This window comes from Podarcis erhardii (genome assembly GCF_964252035.2).
Source record: "Podarcis erhardii genome assembly, chromosome: 10".
NCBI classification, from domain to species: Eukaryota; Metazoa; Chordata; class Lepidosauria; order Squamata; family Lacertidae; genus Podarcis; species Podarcis erhardii.
Window position 1 is genome coordinate 46,915,796 of NC_138500.1, and position 20,620 is coordinate 46,936,415.

Consider the following 20,620-nt stretch of genomic DNA (forward strand, 5'->3'; position numbering starts at 1 on the left):
GTGTGTGTGGTTTAAATCAAAAGGAAGGTTCACCACATATAAACCGTGAGGAAAAGATCACTTTGTGGCACTTTTGACACGATAAACATGGTTGTTCTAGCAAGGTGGGAACCAGGCCTGTGTTATCTGAGATTACTGTACACGTTGCTGTGCTTAGAATTGCTTCTTAAAATTGTGAACTCTGGGTGCTCACTTTCCATCTGAGATCATAGAGCACAGAGCAATTAACACAATGAAATATTTATAGAAGCCAACTGCAGCTTTTCTTTATATATAGCACTGTACAGTTCATTCCTGTTTCCTAGACACAACCCTTTGGATCTAGTTTCACATTTGATAATGCTTTTGCAGGAAAGGTCTCATCGTTAGCTGGGACCCCTTGTCAAGTTCACAGGAGAGAGGTGGCACGTGCACTGTCAAAAGAGGATGTGTTGCATCCTGTTATTATAACAGCACTCACCAACTTCACCAAACGGAAGGCCGAGAAGCTATTATGAACTCTTTCTTAGTAGAGTTCTAATCACATGGAACTCAATCCACTGGGATGCTCTCATGCGCAAGCCAAGTTGCCGTCAATGAGAGCTTGCAGCAATGGCTTGCTTCTGCAGGGTGAAATTCCCCAGTCGATTGTGCCTTTTACAGTATCTCCTTATTGGCAATAAATCACTATATATGGATGCAAATAGCACTGAATACAGAGTTCTGAATGCACTGATGACGCTCCTGATTTTCCTTGGGCTTTGGGTTGTGGCCACCACTGGTCTACAATGGAGATGTATTATTTTGCAAGTATCCGTACGTTCAGAATTGGATAAAAATTAACACACATACAAATAGAGACCAGTTTTTAAAAAGGAATCTCCACAGAAGCTGTTGTGTAGAAGATAGCTCTGGTTCAGTAATCTTTTCTGGACGCAGAGTGTGGTCATGGAACTTGTCTCCTGAGAAAAGATTCTCCATTAATATAAATGAGGCACAGCGTTACAGAGGGGCCAGAAGGGGCTTCGCGCCCCCCCCCTATTGATTGCAATGCCCCCCTTGGACTACCGCTTTTTGAAGGCGGTGGAATGGGGACATGAATAATAGTGCTAAAAAATGGGAATACTCGTGGGCTGGGTCTTGAGGGTTCATTGTTGTTGTTTAGTCGTTTAGTCGTGTCCGACTCTTCGTGACCCCATGGACCAGAGCACACCAGGCACTTCTGTCTTCCACTGCCTCCCGCAGTTTGGTCAAACTCATGCTGGTAGCTTTGAAGACACTATCCAGCCATCTCGTCCTCTGTCGTCCCCTTCTCCTTGTGCCCTCCATCTTTCCCAACATCAGGGTCTTTTCCAGGGAGTCTTCTCTTCTCATGAGGTGGCCAAAGTTGGGGGTTCATTAAGAGTCTCCTATTTTTCTCCTTATAATTTGAACACTACTGTGGAAGAGAACACCTCAGCACACAAAAGACTGCCAGCATGGCTTGGATCATAGATTCTTCATGGAATTTGGATCAAGACGGGCATCGGGCAGGGTTATTCACTCTCAGTCTGCATTGAATTCAAGCCTGCTTATCCATGCTTAATAATAATTCTTTCACAGAGGCCCGCTCAGTTTACAGCCTGATCCTGCGCATGTTCACTTGGATGAAGGCCCCACTGACTGCAGTGGACTGGATTTAAATCTATAATTACATTTCATTCATGAATTCATTTGGTGCTGGTTTTAATCCTAGAAGAAATTTAATGTAAAAAGGCACTTCTCATCCCACCCACCTCCCAAAAAAGGTATACGTGGATAATGCACAACAGGAAATGTAATACAGGAGCCTAAGCAAAATATAAACAAAATGTATTGTAGAAACCATTTTAAAAATGTAAGTTATGCTCTGAGATAGGAAAGATAAGCATGAGATATAGATGTTCTTTATCCTGCCTGTCTCTTTAAAGATTTGCCATTTGTTATCCGAATGTAGGAAGGAATGGGCAAAAGCAGAGGTTTGTGGAATAAGAAGGTCAGAGAAAAATAATATCGTCTGAGACTACACAGCTGATTTTTCTTTCTCTCCAAGCCCCTTCCTCCCCCTTCAGTTTGGCTGCCAGCACTGATATTTACAGCTTTAACACATATGGCATTTCTTCGGCATGAGGTTATTTACGTTGTTGACATTATGATAAAACTGCCCATTGAAACTTCTCTCTGACATAATAGACAAAATGTTACGTTTCAGGCTATCGCTCCAGCATAGAAACATTGGAGGCTTTGCTTTTGAATGTAATCAAGACAACATGTTTGGGACTGGTTTGTCCTTAGAAAGCAAAGTAAAAGCAGATGAAGTGTATTTATAGACTCATCAGCCAATGAATGGATGAAAGGGGAAAAGAAATTAATGGGAAAATGTCAGCAGGATGGAGGAGGGAAGAACTGTGAAGTTCATGTCCAGACCAACTATTTGGAATTAATTCCAAAGACACCAGAGTTCTCTTGATTTACAGTAGGGGGGGAAAGTGGCACTTTATATGCAATTAATTTGAAAAACAAAAGAGAAAAAGACCAAGCCCAGCTTAGTATGGATTTTTAAATTAGACTTGAATTTTCATATAGGAAAGGGAGGTGGCAATTCAGTCTGGCTGGTTAAACATATGTGGCTTTGATCTGGAGCTTTAACAAAAGGGCATTTTTGTTTGTTTGCAACAAAACAGACTATAGTTTCTTTTCACAGAATTATATCAATGAAAGTAGGGTTGATATTAATTTAGTCTCCTGTCAACTTGGCTTCTGCAGAGTATTTTTCTAACTCTTTAAAGCAGGCCCAACTGATTTCACACATGCCACTAAAGCACTTTTGAGTCTCTCCTCTGCAGTTGGTCTGCATGTGTGAAAGACAGCAAGGGAGTTTCAAACGTGCGTGCTTGTATCGGGTTTTGAAATCAATTAAGCCCATGCTAGAAGGTGGGATTACAATTACATCTCAACCTTCCTGCAGTTTTTTTGTGCGATCTGGGAACAGATGTGCTTTGTCTGAAATGCACAGTTTTCCATCCACTATCCCCCCCCCCATAGTATTGAACATATTGGGAATTACTTTTTCACATTTTAAGCTCACCCTCCACAACTAGAAGTGTTGGTTTGGTCACTTTTAACAGACCCTAGCATGACTCCTTTGTCCCATAATTTCTACCTGTTTCCCATAATTTCTACCTGCAAGCATCTTCCCCATGAATATTTGCACCACAATCCTCCTCTTAGGATTCCAGTGACACCAACAAGTTCAGGAGAAAGTTTCTCAGTTTGTTTGATTTTTTTTAAAAAAAGGTATTACCATATGCACCAGCAATGGTCTTTTTAGATCTGTCCATTTGAAGAAGAAATAAACATGGTGGAAAGATGATTACGATTATGACGATGACAGGCTTACGCATGGAATTAAAACAGTTTAAAACATTTTTTTAATGTTCAGACAATTTGCCTGTGTAGCTCAATATTGTCTGTTCTGGCAATACTTCTCTATGGTCTCAAGCACAGAAGCCTTTAACAGATGGCCTTGTAAATGCATTTTTATTTACTCAGTGGCTGGAGGAGATGTTTTGGTGTTTGTGGTATAATTTTGGTTTATTGTTTTGCGGTTTGAATTTTTTAAAAGATTGTTTTGTTTTATTATACATTATATATATATTATGTTGTACTGTGCTCTGGGATTGATTCAAATAAAAGCAGGTTATAAAAGCCCGAAATAAATAAGTAAATATCACACTGCTTCTAACTGGAGATGACTGGGATCGAACCAGCAACCTTCTGTAGACAAAGATTGCACTTTGCCACTGAGTTGTTGAGACCCTTCTCAGTATAGTATGCTGGCAGCAAACAACAGGAGTTTGTAATCATATTCTCCAACTTTGTTTGTTATGGGTTTTCAGAGGCATCTGGCTAGCTGCTGTTGGATTCAGGCCACTGGGTTATATGGAACTTTGGTCTGAGCCAGCAAGGCAATCCATTTTTATTATTTTTGGAGTTGTCAAATCACATTCAGTTTATAACAACAAATACAAAAACGCATTAAAATTCAACAGAGGAAAAGAACATAAAGCAAGATGAGGGATTATAAAGAGTGGCAATAATAAGAAAGGAGATAGAGAATATAGTAGAACAAGTCAGTGCATAGCAAGGAGGCTATTCTTTGGATTGACTTCTAAGTGTGTGTTGGATTGCAGTGTAAGTCTACTAATAGTGCATCACGCAGATACACTATGAAATTACGTTAAACCTGTGAAAGGAAACCAAATGTCCAGTTAAGTGTCTTTTGATCACCCTCTTGTAATTATTGTTGTTGTTACTATTACCCACCATCTTGGATTTAGATTTTCATGTGTTGCTGGCAGAAATTAACACCCAACTCCCTTCTACCTAAGACTGGGTGTTAGGAGCTCCTTTTCACCATCAACCCTAGCTAGCAGGGCTGTTTGTTAGCACTGATGGACATTGTAGTACAAAACATCTAGAAAGTAACTTGTGGGGGGAAGCTGCTCTAGGTTTTGGTGGTAAAGGTAAAGGGACCCCTGACCATTAGGTCCAGTCATGGCTGACTCTGGGGTTGCGGCGCTCACCTCGCTTTATTGGCCAAGGGAGCCGGCATACAGCTTCCGGGTCATGTGGCCAGCAGGACTAAGCCGCTTCTGGCGAACCAGAGCAGCACACGGAAACACCGTTTACCTTCCCGCCGGAGCAGTACCTATTTATCTACTTGCACTTTGATGTGCTTTCAAACTGCTAGGTTGGCAGGAGCAGGGACCGAGCAACGGGAGCTCACCCTGTCGCGGGGATTCGAACTGCCAACCTCCTGATCGGCAAGTCCTAGGCTCTGTGGTTTAACCCACAGCGCCACCCACGTCCCTAGGTTTTGGTTGTAGGCAGTGCTAGTTTCCTATAAAGAGGTGCTGGAACTTACCATGAACACCTCCCTTTTTCTCTTAGAATGGCAATAGTGTTCACCTGAGAGGTGCTGGAACTGAGTTTTAGGGAGATTCAGTAAAGCAATTGTATCATTGCTTCGCCAAGAGTCTCCCCATCAGTCCTGTCATACAGTTATTCCTGGCTAAAATTAGGGTTGCCATATTTTGAAGAGAAAGAAAGAGGACACATTTGCTGACTTCTACTTTTAACTGTGGATTGCTGTGACAACTCTAATTTTGAATACCCCTGCTATATGTAGGCTATAGAAGCTGTGATGTATTGCTAGTAGCAATGTTACTAACTTTCAACAAAAATAATAATAACCTGACATATGGCAACCCTAGGGCCCAAAATAATATTTGACAGTTGGCGTCCATCTGCCTTGAGAGTCAATGGAAGAGAATGCTATTGGAAAATTAACAGCATCTGCTGTGGCTGTAGAAATGAATATAGGTTTGATAGTATAGTTTCACATTTCGTCAAGTTTCCCCATGCAAGAAGCTGGTGTATCCTTTACAGGGGAAAACCCTGGTGATCCTAGGACAAATTTCTTAGGAACCTCACTAAATCAGCTTTAAGTTGCAAAGATACCATAGACTGATAGCTTCTCTTCCCTCCTAGTTTCTGATCTGTTGCGGGGAGCAACTAAAAAGAGAGATGTCAGTTCAGAGTCCACTAGAATAGGCAGGTCAGGAGCATTCTAGGTCCCGTGATTTCAGGGTCCATACTGAGACCTAAGGGTGGTTCCTGCTGTTGTCATGAGCAGACCCTGGAGATGGAGGTTAATTGGAAGTGAGGAGCAGAAGGGGGCAGACTCCCCAGGGCATGTTTGTGTTATAACTTGCAGTCAGATCCTGCAGGGATGAAGCTTTCAAGATACATGCACAGCATAGCTGTCAAGCGTCCCTTATTTGGCGGGACAGTCCCTTATCCCAGCGCCATGTCCCACTGCTGTCCCTTATTGATGATGTCCCTTAAATTTCCTGGGTTTCAAAGGAAGCAGCTCCTCTCCCTCCCTCCCTCCTTGCCGGCCAGGGAGGAGGGAGGCTCCAACTGTGTTGCTTGGCTGCGTTGCTCACCCAATAAGAAGTCTAAGATCGACTGGGAGGTAGAGCTTGCATGCCTTGTGCTGATCAAATCGGCTGCGTTGCCTGGGGACTCACCTTTGCTCAGTGCTTCCCAGCGGAGAGTTGATGGTGGTTTTCCTTGCTGCATCCCCTTTGCTGGGTTGCTGCGCTGTGGGAACCACCGCTTGAGGCTTCGTTTGGCTGCTGGCTGGGCTTTCTGCCTTTGGCTTGGAGGGGCTCAGAAGTTGAACATACCTGTGCTTGGAAAATCCCTTATTTTGGCTTCTGATCCCTTATTTTCGAGGCTGCTGGTCCCTTATTTTCAAATCTGTAAGTTGACAGCTATGATGCACAGTCTTCTTAAAAAATAAATTAAATTAAAAGCAACCACTCGGAGATTCAGGCCCTTCACCTGTCCCCTGGAAGGGCCCAGGCAAACCTGGAGAATTCAGGGCAGACTGAGAGGTCTGGAAATCCCAGAGGCAACTACCTAGTTGCTGTATAAGATCATGGTGATGCTTCTCTTTTAATGCTACCAGTTGCAACATATACTCAGACACCTTTTTTATACTAATTCTGGAAGAGAAAATGAGGTTTTATTCTTAATTAGCTGAAGCTTTTGTGGAGGAGCCGTATGGATCCTAGCAAGAGAAATTTCTAGACAAATATGAGGTGTAAAGAGGTCAGGCCTTTGGTAACTGTGGGCTCCTTTTCTGGTAAGTTGGAGGGAAGTGCCAGAGCTTGACCTGGACTGGAAATGGGCAGCCCTTTTCTGAGGCCAGCTCTGTAGCAGTGGGTCTGGGAGTAAGCCTGAAATTGTCACAGGGCTTTTGCTCTGGGAGATTTAAGAATGGATGCTGAGCGCCCTGAAACAAGATGGAGAAACATGTGAGATGAAAGTGGGTCCAGAGAATTTCTATGGCAAAGTCCAGCAAGGAATAAGAACTTTTAGCATGTGGTAGTCAGAAGAACAGTCACCATATCTGAACTTTCTGAAGGTTGAGTGGAAATCCCCTCTCACAAAAAAGGCTTTATGAAAAGTGAGCCTTCATGCGAAATGACTAACGTTCACCTCAGTTGCTTGGAAACTTCTGGCAGCAGCAATGGCCTTGCGCATACTGAGGCGAGACAGACAGTTGGGCAAATTATTTTTAAAAAATGCTCTACATAAGCACAGAGGGCTCAAGAGAGATCACAAACACATGACTTTGTGTCTTACGCTAGATTCAAACCATGATCCCCCTGGTGCACAATGGATACTTTATCACCTCAGCAACCCCACATTTTTAATGGCATAAATTTAATAAAATGTCTTCAGGATTTATAGCCAATTTGCTACTTAACAAGGGTGCACAGTATTAGAAGGATATATTGCATTGTTTACATAAAGGTTTTCATCTCATTTTCAGCAACCATTTAAATAGAAATGTTTAGTTTTCAGTAAATGCTACCATTCTGTTCCGTTGTATTCTCCTTCTGCACAAAAGCAAAGGTCATGAGTAGAATAATGAGTGTTTGAGGTTTCTAGGATTGCTTTGATGTAAATTCTATTTGCCACTGGTATTCTCCATTTACCACACATATCCCCTGAGAACAGCTTGCCTGCATAACGTATGAATTTGTTGTAAATAATAATACTTGGATTACATCATCTTCAGAATATCAGGGTAAAAGAACAATATCGCTTCCCCCACCCCATGTGAAATTTCCAGTTTGGTGGCATTTTTGGTTCATAATAAATTCCAGACAGCCTTTCATGGTATATCTAAAGTCTGCTGTAAAGTGATCCTATGGGCTATAAAGACTGCTGGAATTTTGTCACTGACTGCAAGGGGAAGCTTTTAAAACATTTAACTTTTTCTTTGTTGAAATAGTACATTGTTTTGAAACTAGCTTTATGAAAATGTATTTAAAGGCACAGATGTCTTTATATGCTAGAAAGTTAATTTAGATGCCAGCTGTATGAATGACTTTTTCCAATCAAACTGTGTTTCTTTTTCTAGCTCAGCAACAAAAGCTATTTGTAGATCAGGTTTATCTTACACTATTTTATTATTACTATTATCCTACATGAGTGTGCAGGGCATAGGGGAAATTATTTGTGTGACATAGTATGCACATCTGTTTGAGTGACAAAAGCACTTCATATATCTGGGCATCCTTGCCACAGTAACACACACACACACACACACACACACACACACACACACACACACACACACATATATATATATATATATATATATATATAATCAATAAATACTGCAGATCCTCCAAGCGTCCCTATTTTCCAAGAATAGTACCGAATTCACAGAAGCTGTCCCTGTTTTTGATTTGATCCTCAGAATGTCCCGCTTATCCTTAGGATGCCCTTATTTTCATCAGAGAAATGTTGGAAGGTATGGAATTATGTACCACCGAGCCAAAGAGGTAAATAACTGTACAACCTTTAGCAGATAATAGGGAAGTTTTTAAAAAATGTTTTATTATGTTTTTATATATGTTGGAACCCTCCCAGAGTGGCTGGGGCAACCCAGTCAGATGGGTGGGATATAATAATGATGATGATGATGATGATGATGATGAAATAGGACGTCCCTATTTTCATTGGGAACATGTTGGAGGGTATGAAACTGTTTGGTTAAAAAGAGAAGGTTCTGATTGCCTACCCAACCCCCATAATTTCCAAAAGTCATCTGAAATAAGCAATGGGTAGTTCTTGCTCAACCTCATCCGGGAGAGTTCCACAGGGCAGGACCTGCCACTCTAAAGACTTGGTCCCTGGTGGAGGCCAACTAAACCTTAGGGACATGTGGAATTACCAGAAGTTCCCCATCAGATGACCCTTAAGGTACTTGGGGGCCCAGTTTGTGTAGAGCTTCATGAATCAACACAAGTACCTATTAGCAAATTGGCAACCACATGTAAAATATGTGACTGTATTTAATATGCAGCAGTTTTCCATTGTGAAACAAGGGAATGCATTTGGGGATCACAGCGCCTGACTCCATTACATAATAAAGGCGAAGCTGAGAAATTCAGGGTATATATTTCATTTCCTTTTATTGAGAGCCTATCATCATGAAGCATCAAAGCAAAAGTATTAAGAAGCTTTATATTATCACTGGGATGAACTGTGTATTTAAGACAGTGGGTGGAATTCAGCATTGCTCTGTTACAAAATGTTCCATCTACGCAAGCATATTAGATTGCCAGATGGAACGATTGCGCAGGACTTCCGCCAATGGGGTTCATTAGGTGAATCCTGCCCTTTATTACACTTTGTTGATTTGGCATCTTCTGCTTAACTTGCTAGCAAAGCAACTTCCCTGTGTTGTTGCATCAAATCAAGTGAATAAACAATAAATAATGTTATTAGCAATTAAAGCAAACATGATCCTGTGGTGTCTACAGTTTGCAAGACTAAAGATCTGAACTATCTAGCAGTGTCTCCATAGGGCTTTTGTCTCTCAAGTTACAAAGGATCTTGGTCAAACTATTTACCAGCCCTTCCCAAGTTTTTCTTTAATTAAGCACCATGGCGATGTCTTTCAAAGTGCTATACTTTATTTTAGCAAACTCATATACTGAAAACCTCCTCTTAATTACTAATAACATTTAGGAAACCTTCTTGAAGAGGAAGCTCTCCTGAACAAAGGCACATTTGGGAGATAGGATTTCAAAGTGGGAGAAAGATAGCTTTTAGAAAGATTCAAAACTGAGACACGGATTGTAACGTATATGGGTCTGAGAAGATTATGTGTCTTCTCAGCAATATAATAAGATGAAAGTTTTAGTTTATTGTACTCAATAAACTATCTTTCCCAAATTAAAATTGTATTTAAGTTATCTGGAGATGCAGAATGTGATGGTTTGTTTCTCCTTATTTGTGACCATGGATATTGTTTGCTCCCAATTAAAATCAATCCAATGTTTACATTGATCTAAAAGTTGGCGCTTCCCCCTTTCAAGTGTAAGAGACATGGCAGTCTTTGTACTATCATCTTTGTGCCATTGTCATATTCAAGATTTATTTTGTGTTCAATGGTGTTACTCCAGACTAACTGAGTGGAATAATCATTTCTATGTCACTTTTAATGTTTTTGTTTGCATACCAGTTAACAGGTGATTCTAAGTGGTCAAAATGTCAGAACTAAAAGATAAATTTCAATGCATTACTTTGAATACTCCAGTGAGGGCATTGTATCTGCTTCCGGCCTTGAAGCTGATCTTTAAAAGACTTTCACAGTAACCAGTCAATTAGCTACTTTTATGTTGGAGATTTTCCACATATTTCCAAGGTCTATTAAGAAGTCTGCTATCAAGTAAGCCTTTGAAAATTATTTATTCTTTTATGACTGCAAAGTATGGAAACATGATACTTTTAATGGAAAACTATAAATGCTTAAAGCATCTATGAAAGGGCTTTATGTTGGACTTGTTATGTCACAAGCTATGCGCACTTATGATCCCAGTGAATGGAAACTTCACTGATAAAGTCTGAATGATGAGGTCAGGATTTATAATGTGGATCTTGCAGTATCTACGCTTCTGTCAGATAATAGGTATCAGTTGTGATATCTGGGAACATTTGCTTCTTCAAAATCTGTTTTCCGTCACCTCATTGCCCCTTTGGCTAATGAGAATATATCACAAGATGTGGAATTTTGTGTTTGCCTTCACCTTTGCTTTCATTCCAATGAAAGACTGAGGAATCTCTGGGACTACCCGATATATATTTGATTATGGTGCATTTTGTCAGATTTGTTCATTTTTAATTCCAACAACTAAATGAGCCTTTTGTTGGACCCATCTCTAACAAAACAACAACAACAAAAAAAGACTTGTCACTTTAGCCTCTTCGCTGTATGCAGTAACAAAATGATTTATGCATTTGGCAATGCCGTTGATGGCCTTTGTTTATTCAAGACAAGACACTGTCAGGATTGCACACCCCTGAGGAGTATATAGAACCTTGAGCATATCCATAATTTAGAGCTTTGAGGATTGAAAGAGTAAAATTGATGTATGCAGATCCCCCTTTTTTTCCTTTTCTTTTTTTAGCATGAGGAAAATGTAGTGCTCAAGGTCAGTTTTTCCAGGTCAAGGATAATTACTAAAATGACTGGAAACAACTCTGAAGTTGTTAATGGAAAGCAGATAGAAAGAATATTGTGAATGCTTCCTGTGTTCCATAGAAAATGAAAAATTACTATATGTCTTTCTTAAACATATTTCCTTTGGAACACAAGAGATGCACCATATAACTTTATGTGTCTGCTAAGGAAAAATATTGGCTTCATATCAACTACTTTGTGTTACACCTATTTTCTAAGAAAAAAATAATTCTGGCTTCAGTTAAGCCCACCCAACTCAGTAGTTGCTTGAGGACCTTATTTTTAACACACCCTAAAACTAAACATTATTTACTTGGAAGTAAAGTCCAGTGATTTCAATGAAAAGTTAATCTGTGCTGGAGGTTGCGGCTCACTGCAGTCTTTATGCAATAAATATAAACGGAGCTTTCTCTTAAAACATTTAATGTTTCATTTATGTATGAAAGGTTACTATAAGAATACTGGATTTATAGGGCGGGGGACCCAACAAAGAGACGAAGAGTGCAAACGAAATAATCCCAGCTCACATTTGCCCTTTTATTCTGGAATTTTCCAGATTTCTTTCACTTTAGGTTTTTTTCATTCATTGCAGTGTCTTGTGCCGTTATGTGTCCATGTAAACAAATAATGTGCCATTACTTCTGTTGTCAGTGGGAAGCGGGTTTGATCCTGGCACATTTCCCCCCCAACTTCCTCCCCTGCTCGTCTTTGAAGGAAAACAAAGTGGGGAGTTGGAGGGGAGGCACACCAAATTTTATGCACAAATGACTGTGCTTGTGGGATGGTGCACGTGTTTGCTTGTGCAAAATAAAGGGAAAGTGAGCTTTCAAACACCAAACACTTCCCACGCGATTACACCCAATTAGAGATGTGTGCTACCTAATTGTGTAATAGGGAAATATTATACAGTACATGTGCCTTAGGAACTTCCAACTTTTAAAAATGCACTTGCTGTAAAATACTGTGGTGCATAGCAGAGAAAAGTGCTTTTAAATAAGTGAGATAGAGCACGATACTCCATATAATGTGGATCCTATGTGGCAATTCCATTTGCAAAGAATTCCAATACAGTAATGCCTTACGAATGAGAGTAGATTCAGTGTAGTTTCTTAAAGCAATTTATCCACCATCTCCTTCAAAAAAGCGCTTCAACATGTAGCTACCATCATACAATGAAATGCATGGTGGCAGGGGCAGTCTAGACCATGGTGTGATCTGTGGAGCTATCAAAACTCTTGTCTGCTTGTGCGAGCTGGGTCAAAGCAGCTGTACATCCAAAGTTGCTGAAGATGTAAATAAATATACAGAAGTGTGTTTATACTTTTTAAAGCTCACCACAGTATGGCTATATCTCCTAGGAATATTTTGATATGAATCTTTCATGTATCACCCATGTTGCTTGAACAAAGATAACTGGCATGCATTCTTTTCTTTCTCTTTTTACAAACTTGGTTCACGGGGACCAAACTTTATTGCTTATTTCATGGAGCTGTGACAAAACGCTAGGAATCAAACAACATGGGGATTACAGCGGCTATTATGTTTATTGTGCTGAACAGACGGTGATAATCCATTAAAAGAACATGTTCAACAAGCAAGCAATTCAAAGTACAGTCGTAGTCAGAAACTCTATATGAATAACAAAGCGAAGAGTTAGGAGACAGGCAAGGAAAACAGGAAAAAGTAAACTGTAGTTATACATCTTGATACTTTTCTTCTGCAAGCACATCCCTCTTGCAGAAACGGCAGAAAGGTTAATGTCCAGTCTTATTTAGCTGTGACCAATGACAGCAAAGAACAGTCCTATAAAATTTATCTCCCACAAAAATAAACTATATATATATAAATTTTTATGATGATCTTTCTGTTTCAGTGGTCACAAGCAGTTTTTTTTTCAGTCTGAAAAATGAGGTATAGAAGACCCTGAGAGGTAGTAATGTATTTTGATTGTTCTACAATATTACAGAAAATATAAGATTTAATTTCATCAGAGCTGTAAAGTCCCTTGGAGTTTGATATCTGACCCACATATACTGATAACATTTGTTTCGTCTCATGCTGTTACACCAATCAAGATGCCCCAGAACTGGGAATATACCATGCTGCCAAGGGCTACCTAATTCCCTTCAATGAGTCTCTCAAATGCATTTCTCCATGGGGATTTGCAGTTTTTGTGTTCAGAACACTCTCTAAAACTGAAGAGAAATTCTCCCCTCCAGAATGGAATACAGGTGCACCTTGGACACTTACAAGAGTTTAGGAGTGTGGCCTGTGTGCATCTGAAAACTCCATGACAGAGGTAATATAGCATGTTATCAAGTCCTGCCCCAGTGTCCCTATTAATTAGGTAATTTCTTCAAACAGTAACCCACTGTGCCTCATGGGGGGCTGCTCCAGAGCACCTTGCAATCTTTTTGGAAAAGGTGAAGGGCTTTTCAGGGGGCTAAAATGCCTCCATGCACAGTCACTGTGCTTTTGATCCTGGGCAACAGCCTGAATAGACATGACTAGGGCCCATAAGACTGTTTGGTAACACAAGGATGCCAATTCCACCCCTACCCTGCCGCTAATTCCATTCTTGGTGACCCACAGCAAGAAGTACTCTTGTTCCTTAGTGAGGCGCTTGTGTCTTAATGTTCTCTATTGTGAGGCAGCCAGGAAGTAGTTTTCCTTAGTTGCATTTGGCTAAGTACTTGAGTCATACTGAAGAAAGCCTTCCTGAGAAACTACCCCTGGCCCAAATAGTAAAACCGTGTTAACAAGCAGATATATCGGCTGTGTGAGAGACGTAGAAAGGGATAAGGAGAAAGAGAAAGAAGTATTAAACAAACTCTACATAAGAAGCATTTAAAATAAATCTGGTTGACACATATTTTTTTAAAAAAATCACATTTGTGAAAAATACATGGAAAATACTTGAAAAGTATTCGCATACAATCTACTAGTTTTTTAAAACACACGCACATATTCGTGATTGCATTATGCAAAAAGCTGAGCTTGTTGCCTCCCACCTACAAAGATTCAAGTTTCTTTGAAGGGTTGTTTTTAATAGGAAAGTAATTAATGCATTCATTTCCCACAAAGTTCATTTACAAAAAAATAGTTTTGATCAGGGATTTGTTGCAGTCCTAAATGTTTCAATCTTCCCAAAAACTAATGCTGAAAGAAACAACAAGTTCATTCCATTTATAGTCTGGAGGTAGGTCTTTGTCAATCAACTAGTCCATTTCCTTAAAAAAATTATTTGAGGTACAAACTTGGACAGTAATATTTAAACATTGCGGTTAATTATTATTTTTTTCCTGTCATGTAGTGTTATCGAAGAAAATTATCCTTACATACCTTATGAGCAATTCGGTACAAAAATATATTCAAGTTAATGGTACATTACATAGAAATTTAGCAGAGTAAAGGCATAAAAAGTGGGGAAATTACATGGTTATGCTGAAAAACACTAAAAGTATTGTCTCCTTGGCTGAAATTAGGTGACAAAAGTAGAAATAAGGGGGAAATGCAGAAATTAATGTTTACCTACCCAATAATAATAATCTGCATTGCATGATTATAGCAGCAAATGTTTATATGACTGTTGAGTTAATGGTACGTATCAGAGGTAGTATTGAAAAGTGGGGTAATATTGCATTTGTGGCTAAAAAGTGCTGCTTTGAGTGAAAAAGGTTGAGACATGTAACTGGGTTAAAGCTGCCCAGCAAACCATCCTATGTCAAGGTATATTGCTGAAAAGTAATAACAAGCTCACTTGAGGTACACGGTGTTGGCTCTTGCATTGAGATGTGTGATTTAAGAACAGAGATCCATTTGTTTAGAGACAATAGAACGGGACCGACAGTAGTGAGTTAAGTCAAACGAAGAATTTGACTCTTTGCCCTCGGTTCCAGTTTATGACCATGATTCAGAACAATTCTGAGGTATTGTTTTAAATTCAAATTTTAGCTGTTAAATGTCTGCTGTGAGAGAGTGTCTGCTGTCAACCGTCTGTAAGCAACAGAGGCTTCCCAGAAAGCATAGTCTACCTGAAGAGACGTCAATGTGTTCCCACAGAGGTGTGCTGTTGAGTTCTGTTTAGTACTATTTCTGCAGATATATGTGTATTAGTGAATATACAATGTATCTTTGTCGGGGGGGTTTTCCCTTTCGCAAAGTAAAAGTACCTTTTTTCTTGTGGCTTTCTTTCCTGAATATCAGCTGAATTAAGTGAAAAAATATCAGCCATCAATGTATCTTGAAATACCAGTAATGTTAAAAAAAAAATAAAAAATCAATCAAGCACAAATCTAGAACAAGGCTATAAAAAGAGTAGTATCTAATCCTTATCTTTGGTGTTCTAAACAGGGAAATTACTAAGCTAGGGGAGTGGGTTGTCAGAGGTGTTGTAAGGACTGGTGTCAGACACCAAGGCCTTCTTATTTGAATGCCCATTATAATTAATATTTTACAAAAGTCTTATTTATATGCAGTGCAGTGAATGACTTAAAACCCGGTTCAGAGATTTACTGACCCATTCACCCTTTCTTAGCAGCTCAAACAAACTATTAGTAGGTTAAAGCAAAATAAAAGAGAAAACAGTAATTAAATGTTGCATCATTAATCTGTGTCCCCCTGTGTTACAGCAGTTTCACTAAAACCGGGGCAGTGAAGGGATTACAACAAAGGTGATTAATAAGTCCTTTTTAAGGTTATGTGATTTCCCCCCCTCCCCGTCCCCCCTCAGGCCAAAGTGGAAAGGTTGTGGCAACAGAAGCAAGTGGTCACGGCAGTGTCTTCTCCCTTCAAAAGACCCAACTGCTGATGAGGTAGAAATTGCAATGTGTGGTCTTCTAATCATCTTCTGCAGATTCTTGTGAGGATGTCTCTTCAGTCTGTTCCTGAAATGTGCAACCAAAATGGCGAATTAGTGATGCTTCTAGGTTCAAAACTAGTCAACAGAGTCCATTTACATGAGGGCATTCTCAGCAGGAGACCCTTTGGTGGAATTCAATTCCAAACAAGGTCAAATGGCTTAATCTCTGTAGGTCTTCAAACAGGCATCAAATATCTACTAATTCCAAGTTTCTTTCCCTTCTAGAATATATATCATGGGTAGGCAAACTAAGGCCCAGAGGCTGGATGCAGCCCAATCGCCTTCTCAGTCTGGCCCGCAGACGGTCCAGGAATCAGCATGTTTTTACATGAGTAGAATGTGTCCTTTTATTTAAAATGCATCTCTGGGTTATTTGTGGGGCATAGGAATTTGTTCATCCCCCGCCCCCCCCCAAAATATAGTCCGGCCCCCCCACAAGGTCTGAGGGACAGTGCTGAAAAAGTTTGCTGAAAGTTCTGTTGTCTGAATTGATGCTGAATGGGATTCAATTATTTGACCTGATTTTAATATTATATTGGGTTGAGTGCTGTTCTTATTGTTCTTTCATTGCTGTGGTGTACTACAGATGTCCTTACAGTTATTTGTGCTAGTATTTTAGATGTTTTGATGGCGTACATTGTATTTTTATGTCAGAAGCCACCTTGTGATGGTTTGGGGCTAAAAAGGACCCTAAAAGTAGCTTTCAGTGAATAAATATACACTGTTTATAAAACAACAGCCACATTCCATGAGAAACTATTGGTATAACCCTGTAGAGATTATATTTTTTTAAAAAAAAAAAATTGTGGCAAATACTACAAGTAATACTGCAACTGTGGGAATCACACCAAAGTGTGCCAGGGAGACATACCTTTGTATTGTACTTTGTCTGTGATTGGAGGCATTGAATGTGCCTTTAAACAACTGCATGGAGGAAAACAGATGGCAAGAAATGCAAACTATTCCAGCTTTCAGATGGGGGAGAAGGCAAGCGCTTCTTCTAAAGGCTGTGAATCTAATGTGAATGGTTCTTTTGTTATCCGTCCTGTCTCCAGGACTTTTTAGTGCACAACCGTACTGTATAGTTGCTTATCTCATTTATCCACCCAGCCAACAATCCTGAGAAGCAGGTTAGGCTTCGAAATGGAAACCTGAGCAAGGCCACCCAACACGCTTTACAGCTGAGTGCGGAATTGAACTTTGGCCTCCCACATCCTAACCTATCACACTATACACTATACCACAATAGTCCCACTCAGCCATTATTGAGATTTTGTTAAACCAAGTGCCACTATGGCACTCCATCTGAAGCCTAGAATGAGTGTTAAAGACAACATTGTTTTGAAAGTCAATGTCTAAAATCTGCGTTAACCACACAAAACAAAAACCCGACACAGCTTCATTTTGCTTTCTTTCTTTCTCTCTCTCTCTCTCTCTTAGCAGCCGGAGTCCTCCCCTTCCCTTTGGTCTTAAAATATGTAGGGGCCATCTCCTGACCTTGCTGTACTTCGCCATCCTTTTTAAACTCCTTATTCAATTAATGTGCAGCAGTACCTTTCAGGATATGGGTGGTAAACTGGAGACAATAAACATTGCTGATAAAAGGGGGCCTGTGAGCGAGAAGTTGATTTTTATCAAATGCTGCACATCATCTTGTGAGACAGCATGTGAAAAAGATCTAGGGCGAATAGGTAAACATTTACCCGTACAGCAAACTGAGACCTTTTAAGAATGACCAGCCTATAACAGTCTTCATACTTTAATAGATTTGATTTTCCACATGGCTTCATTTTGTCTGGGTGGCTAACTGACACAATTTATAACTCTCTTCCTTTCCCAGGCCACTGCCGCACACCATTCAGCAAAGCATGCCTTACAGCTTGTCTGCATTATGTGACCAAACTTCCATTCATTAGTGTTTGAAACACTTCAGCTGTGAAGGGGATCCTAAATGCTACCATGTGTGACACTACTGCACAAGAGCAGCATGCAGGGGGAAAGAAACAACGCGAGGCTTTAATCATAGGCCACTGCTTACTGCAATCCCTTTTCCCCCTCCCTCTCTCTCAAAAGGTTTCAAACATCCAACCCCAAAAAAGGCTTGAAAAAGCTGTAAATCCAGGGAATAAACACAAGTACAAATGAATGGATGACAGCTTAAAAAATATAACCATAGCAGCATCAAGCCATGAGATTTCACACTGGTTTTGTTTAGTCTGCTCTGGGTTATGTGGGAAATGGGGAAGCATGAAGGAAGACCCCCCCCCCCGCTAAAACTGTGGGCCTCAAATATTTAAGCCAGTAGGTTTATACCTCTTGACTAGGAAACAGGCCATGACCCTGAGATAGTCTCTGGAGAACGAAGCACAAAGAAAGATGTAGCATGATCAAAGCCACGGGCAGACGAAAGAGAGAGAAGCCAAGTGTCGGCTAACCCCTGACCTTATCTTTTCAATTAGAGTGGAACCTCGGGTTCCGAACATGATCCGTGCGTGATTCAGTGCTTCTGTGCAAAACGAGTAACCCATTCTGGTACTTCCGGGTTCAGCGCGGTGCGCAACCCGAAAACACGTAACCTGAAGTGTCTGTAACCCGAGGTGCCACTGTAATATTTAAATCACAAAAAAGGCAGCAACATATCGCACAAATACAGTTCCATTCATCGCACTAACTCATTTTCAGCCATCGTCCTATTCCTCCACTGTGCAACCATACGTAAGCTGCTGCTGAGGTAAACTTTACACAGCCCCCTGCTAGTAATTGTTTACTGTCGAAACTTCTTTCCCAGCCTGTGCAGAATGGTGGAGATACATTACAAATATTTCCTTGTCATGTTTTCTCTCTCTCGCATCAACTCTGTTTTATACTTCAGGCTGAAAGACAGTGACTTGTCCAAAATGGCAAGACAGAGCGTGCTCCTTGCCTGGCCTTGCTCATAATCTCACCTAACACTACTCATATCTTAAAGCAAGTTACTATGGTGTATCCCTTGCAGTCTTCACAAAGGAAATTGCCAGGCAGCTCTATTGTACGATTCTGCCCCTGCTTTAGCAGCTGAGGTGTTTACAGTGGTTTCTGGCATCGTAAGTAAAAATTGGCATCCTTTCCTTGCCAAATGACAGAGGGAAATCACCCAGGTATGGCTCATTTGCTATTAAACACCGCCAAATAAAGGAAACACACAAAACTGACATTTATCTGCCATTCTAAGGAGGCTTGAGGGGTCCCAGTTGTGGTTGTTGCTGGCCCTACCTGCTTACTGCACTTGTGTGCAGTACGTAAAATGCTGCAATGGATGGCAGGAATCTGCTGTGCCAGTTCTGGGAGTAGATCACAGTGTTGTCTGTCATCTATCCTAGTTTGAGCACTGGGAATTTCAGGATTCATCATCTGATCTGTTGTGACAGTGCTAAAAGTCACTGGGCCATTAAAAGACTCGGTGACTCCATTCATCTAATCAGTGGTTTTTTGTGATGATACTCACTGGTACAGAGTACCATCGCCATCCTTTTTTTGCTGTTCATGGCAGCCATTTCGTCCCTACACCCATGACACTTGTAACAAGATATGAGCAGTGTTAGAAACCGAGATATGAAAGCTAGGAGCTAAAAGGGCACCTTAAACCTAGGTTATGGATGCAACAACTAGGCACACTTTTTTATAACAAAAATACATAGCTGAAGATGAATATGTTCATTTTCCACATGGTCTAGTCCTTTCCCTGCCCACCCCCTTCTCCAGTCTTCAGAGAGTAGCTGGAAGTGGGGAAAGCAGAAAAAGGTCCTCCTCTCCTTTCACTCTGCAGTTTTAATCTGAAATCGTAGGCTCAGTACTGTTCCCGGAGCTCAGAAACTGCTCACATTAACAAAGTTCCCCGTCACAAAATGCACCTAGAACAATGGGAGTTTCAAACACTGGATATGAGTACTGGCACCTCATTACTGGTGCTGCATCTAAGCAAGAGACCTCTGTGTTGCACAAGCATGAAAAGATATGTGAAACATCCAGGTGGGAAACGTTAATAATTCACAGCTCATTGAGATCATAACTGTAGCTGCTTTTCCACAAAGATCCCAGAAACCGTTTTGCTGTAAACGATGACCCTAGATCACATTTTATTTGATACTACAGAATGTGTACAATTTCAAATCCAGCATGGGCAATCCATGTGTGGAAACTGGCATCTGCAGATAACTCTTCTGCCCTGGGTCCTATGTGCTCCAAGAGGTGCTGTGTATCTGGGAATAATTTATCTGTATTCCTCAGCAAAGCAGTGTGATTGTAGGTGGGTATGGAAATATTTACACGGTGCCTCTTCAAACAGGAGACATGATCCACTCACTTCAGCGACAATAATTTGCTTACTGCAACATCAATAGCAACATAAAAGGCAAATAAATTTCATACCGATACCTCTGAATCCCAGGGTTACTGACTATAAAAAGATTTGCTTAGAAAACATTCTCAGTGGCTTCAGTGGTTTCATCCACTGAAATGGACCTGTCATCATGGCCAGATTATAGTGATGCTGTTGAAGCAATTGCACCTGAGCCCATGCCAGATGTATCCAAAATTAATGGACTTAAGTTAGTCATGGCCATTAATTTCAACGTTTTACTTTGTGCAGAACTAGTATTGGATACAAT

The 20,620-nt window shown here is 40.4% G+C and overlaps 1 protein-coding gene across 2 annotated transcripts in view; it reads right to left on the bottom strand.

The window, feature by feature from the left end:
- Positions 1 to 12,638: 12,638 nt before the first annotated feature.
- The window catches only part of HMGA2 (high mobility group AT-hook 2), a 137,765-nt gene continuing 129,783 nt past the window's right edge, over positions 12,639 to 20,620 (bottom strand). For both annotated transcript variants that reach the window (XM_081878149.1, XM_081878150.1), the window contains one exon: positions 12,639 to 15,999. In XM_081878149.1, the coding sequence (XP_081734275.1) occupies positions 15,989 to 15,999 (11 nt within the window). In that variant the 3' untranslated portion in view covers positions 12,639 to 15,988. The remainder of the gene's footprint in view (positions 16,000 to 20,620) is intronic.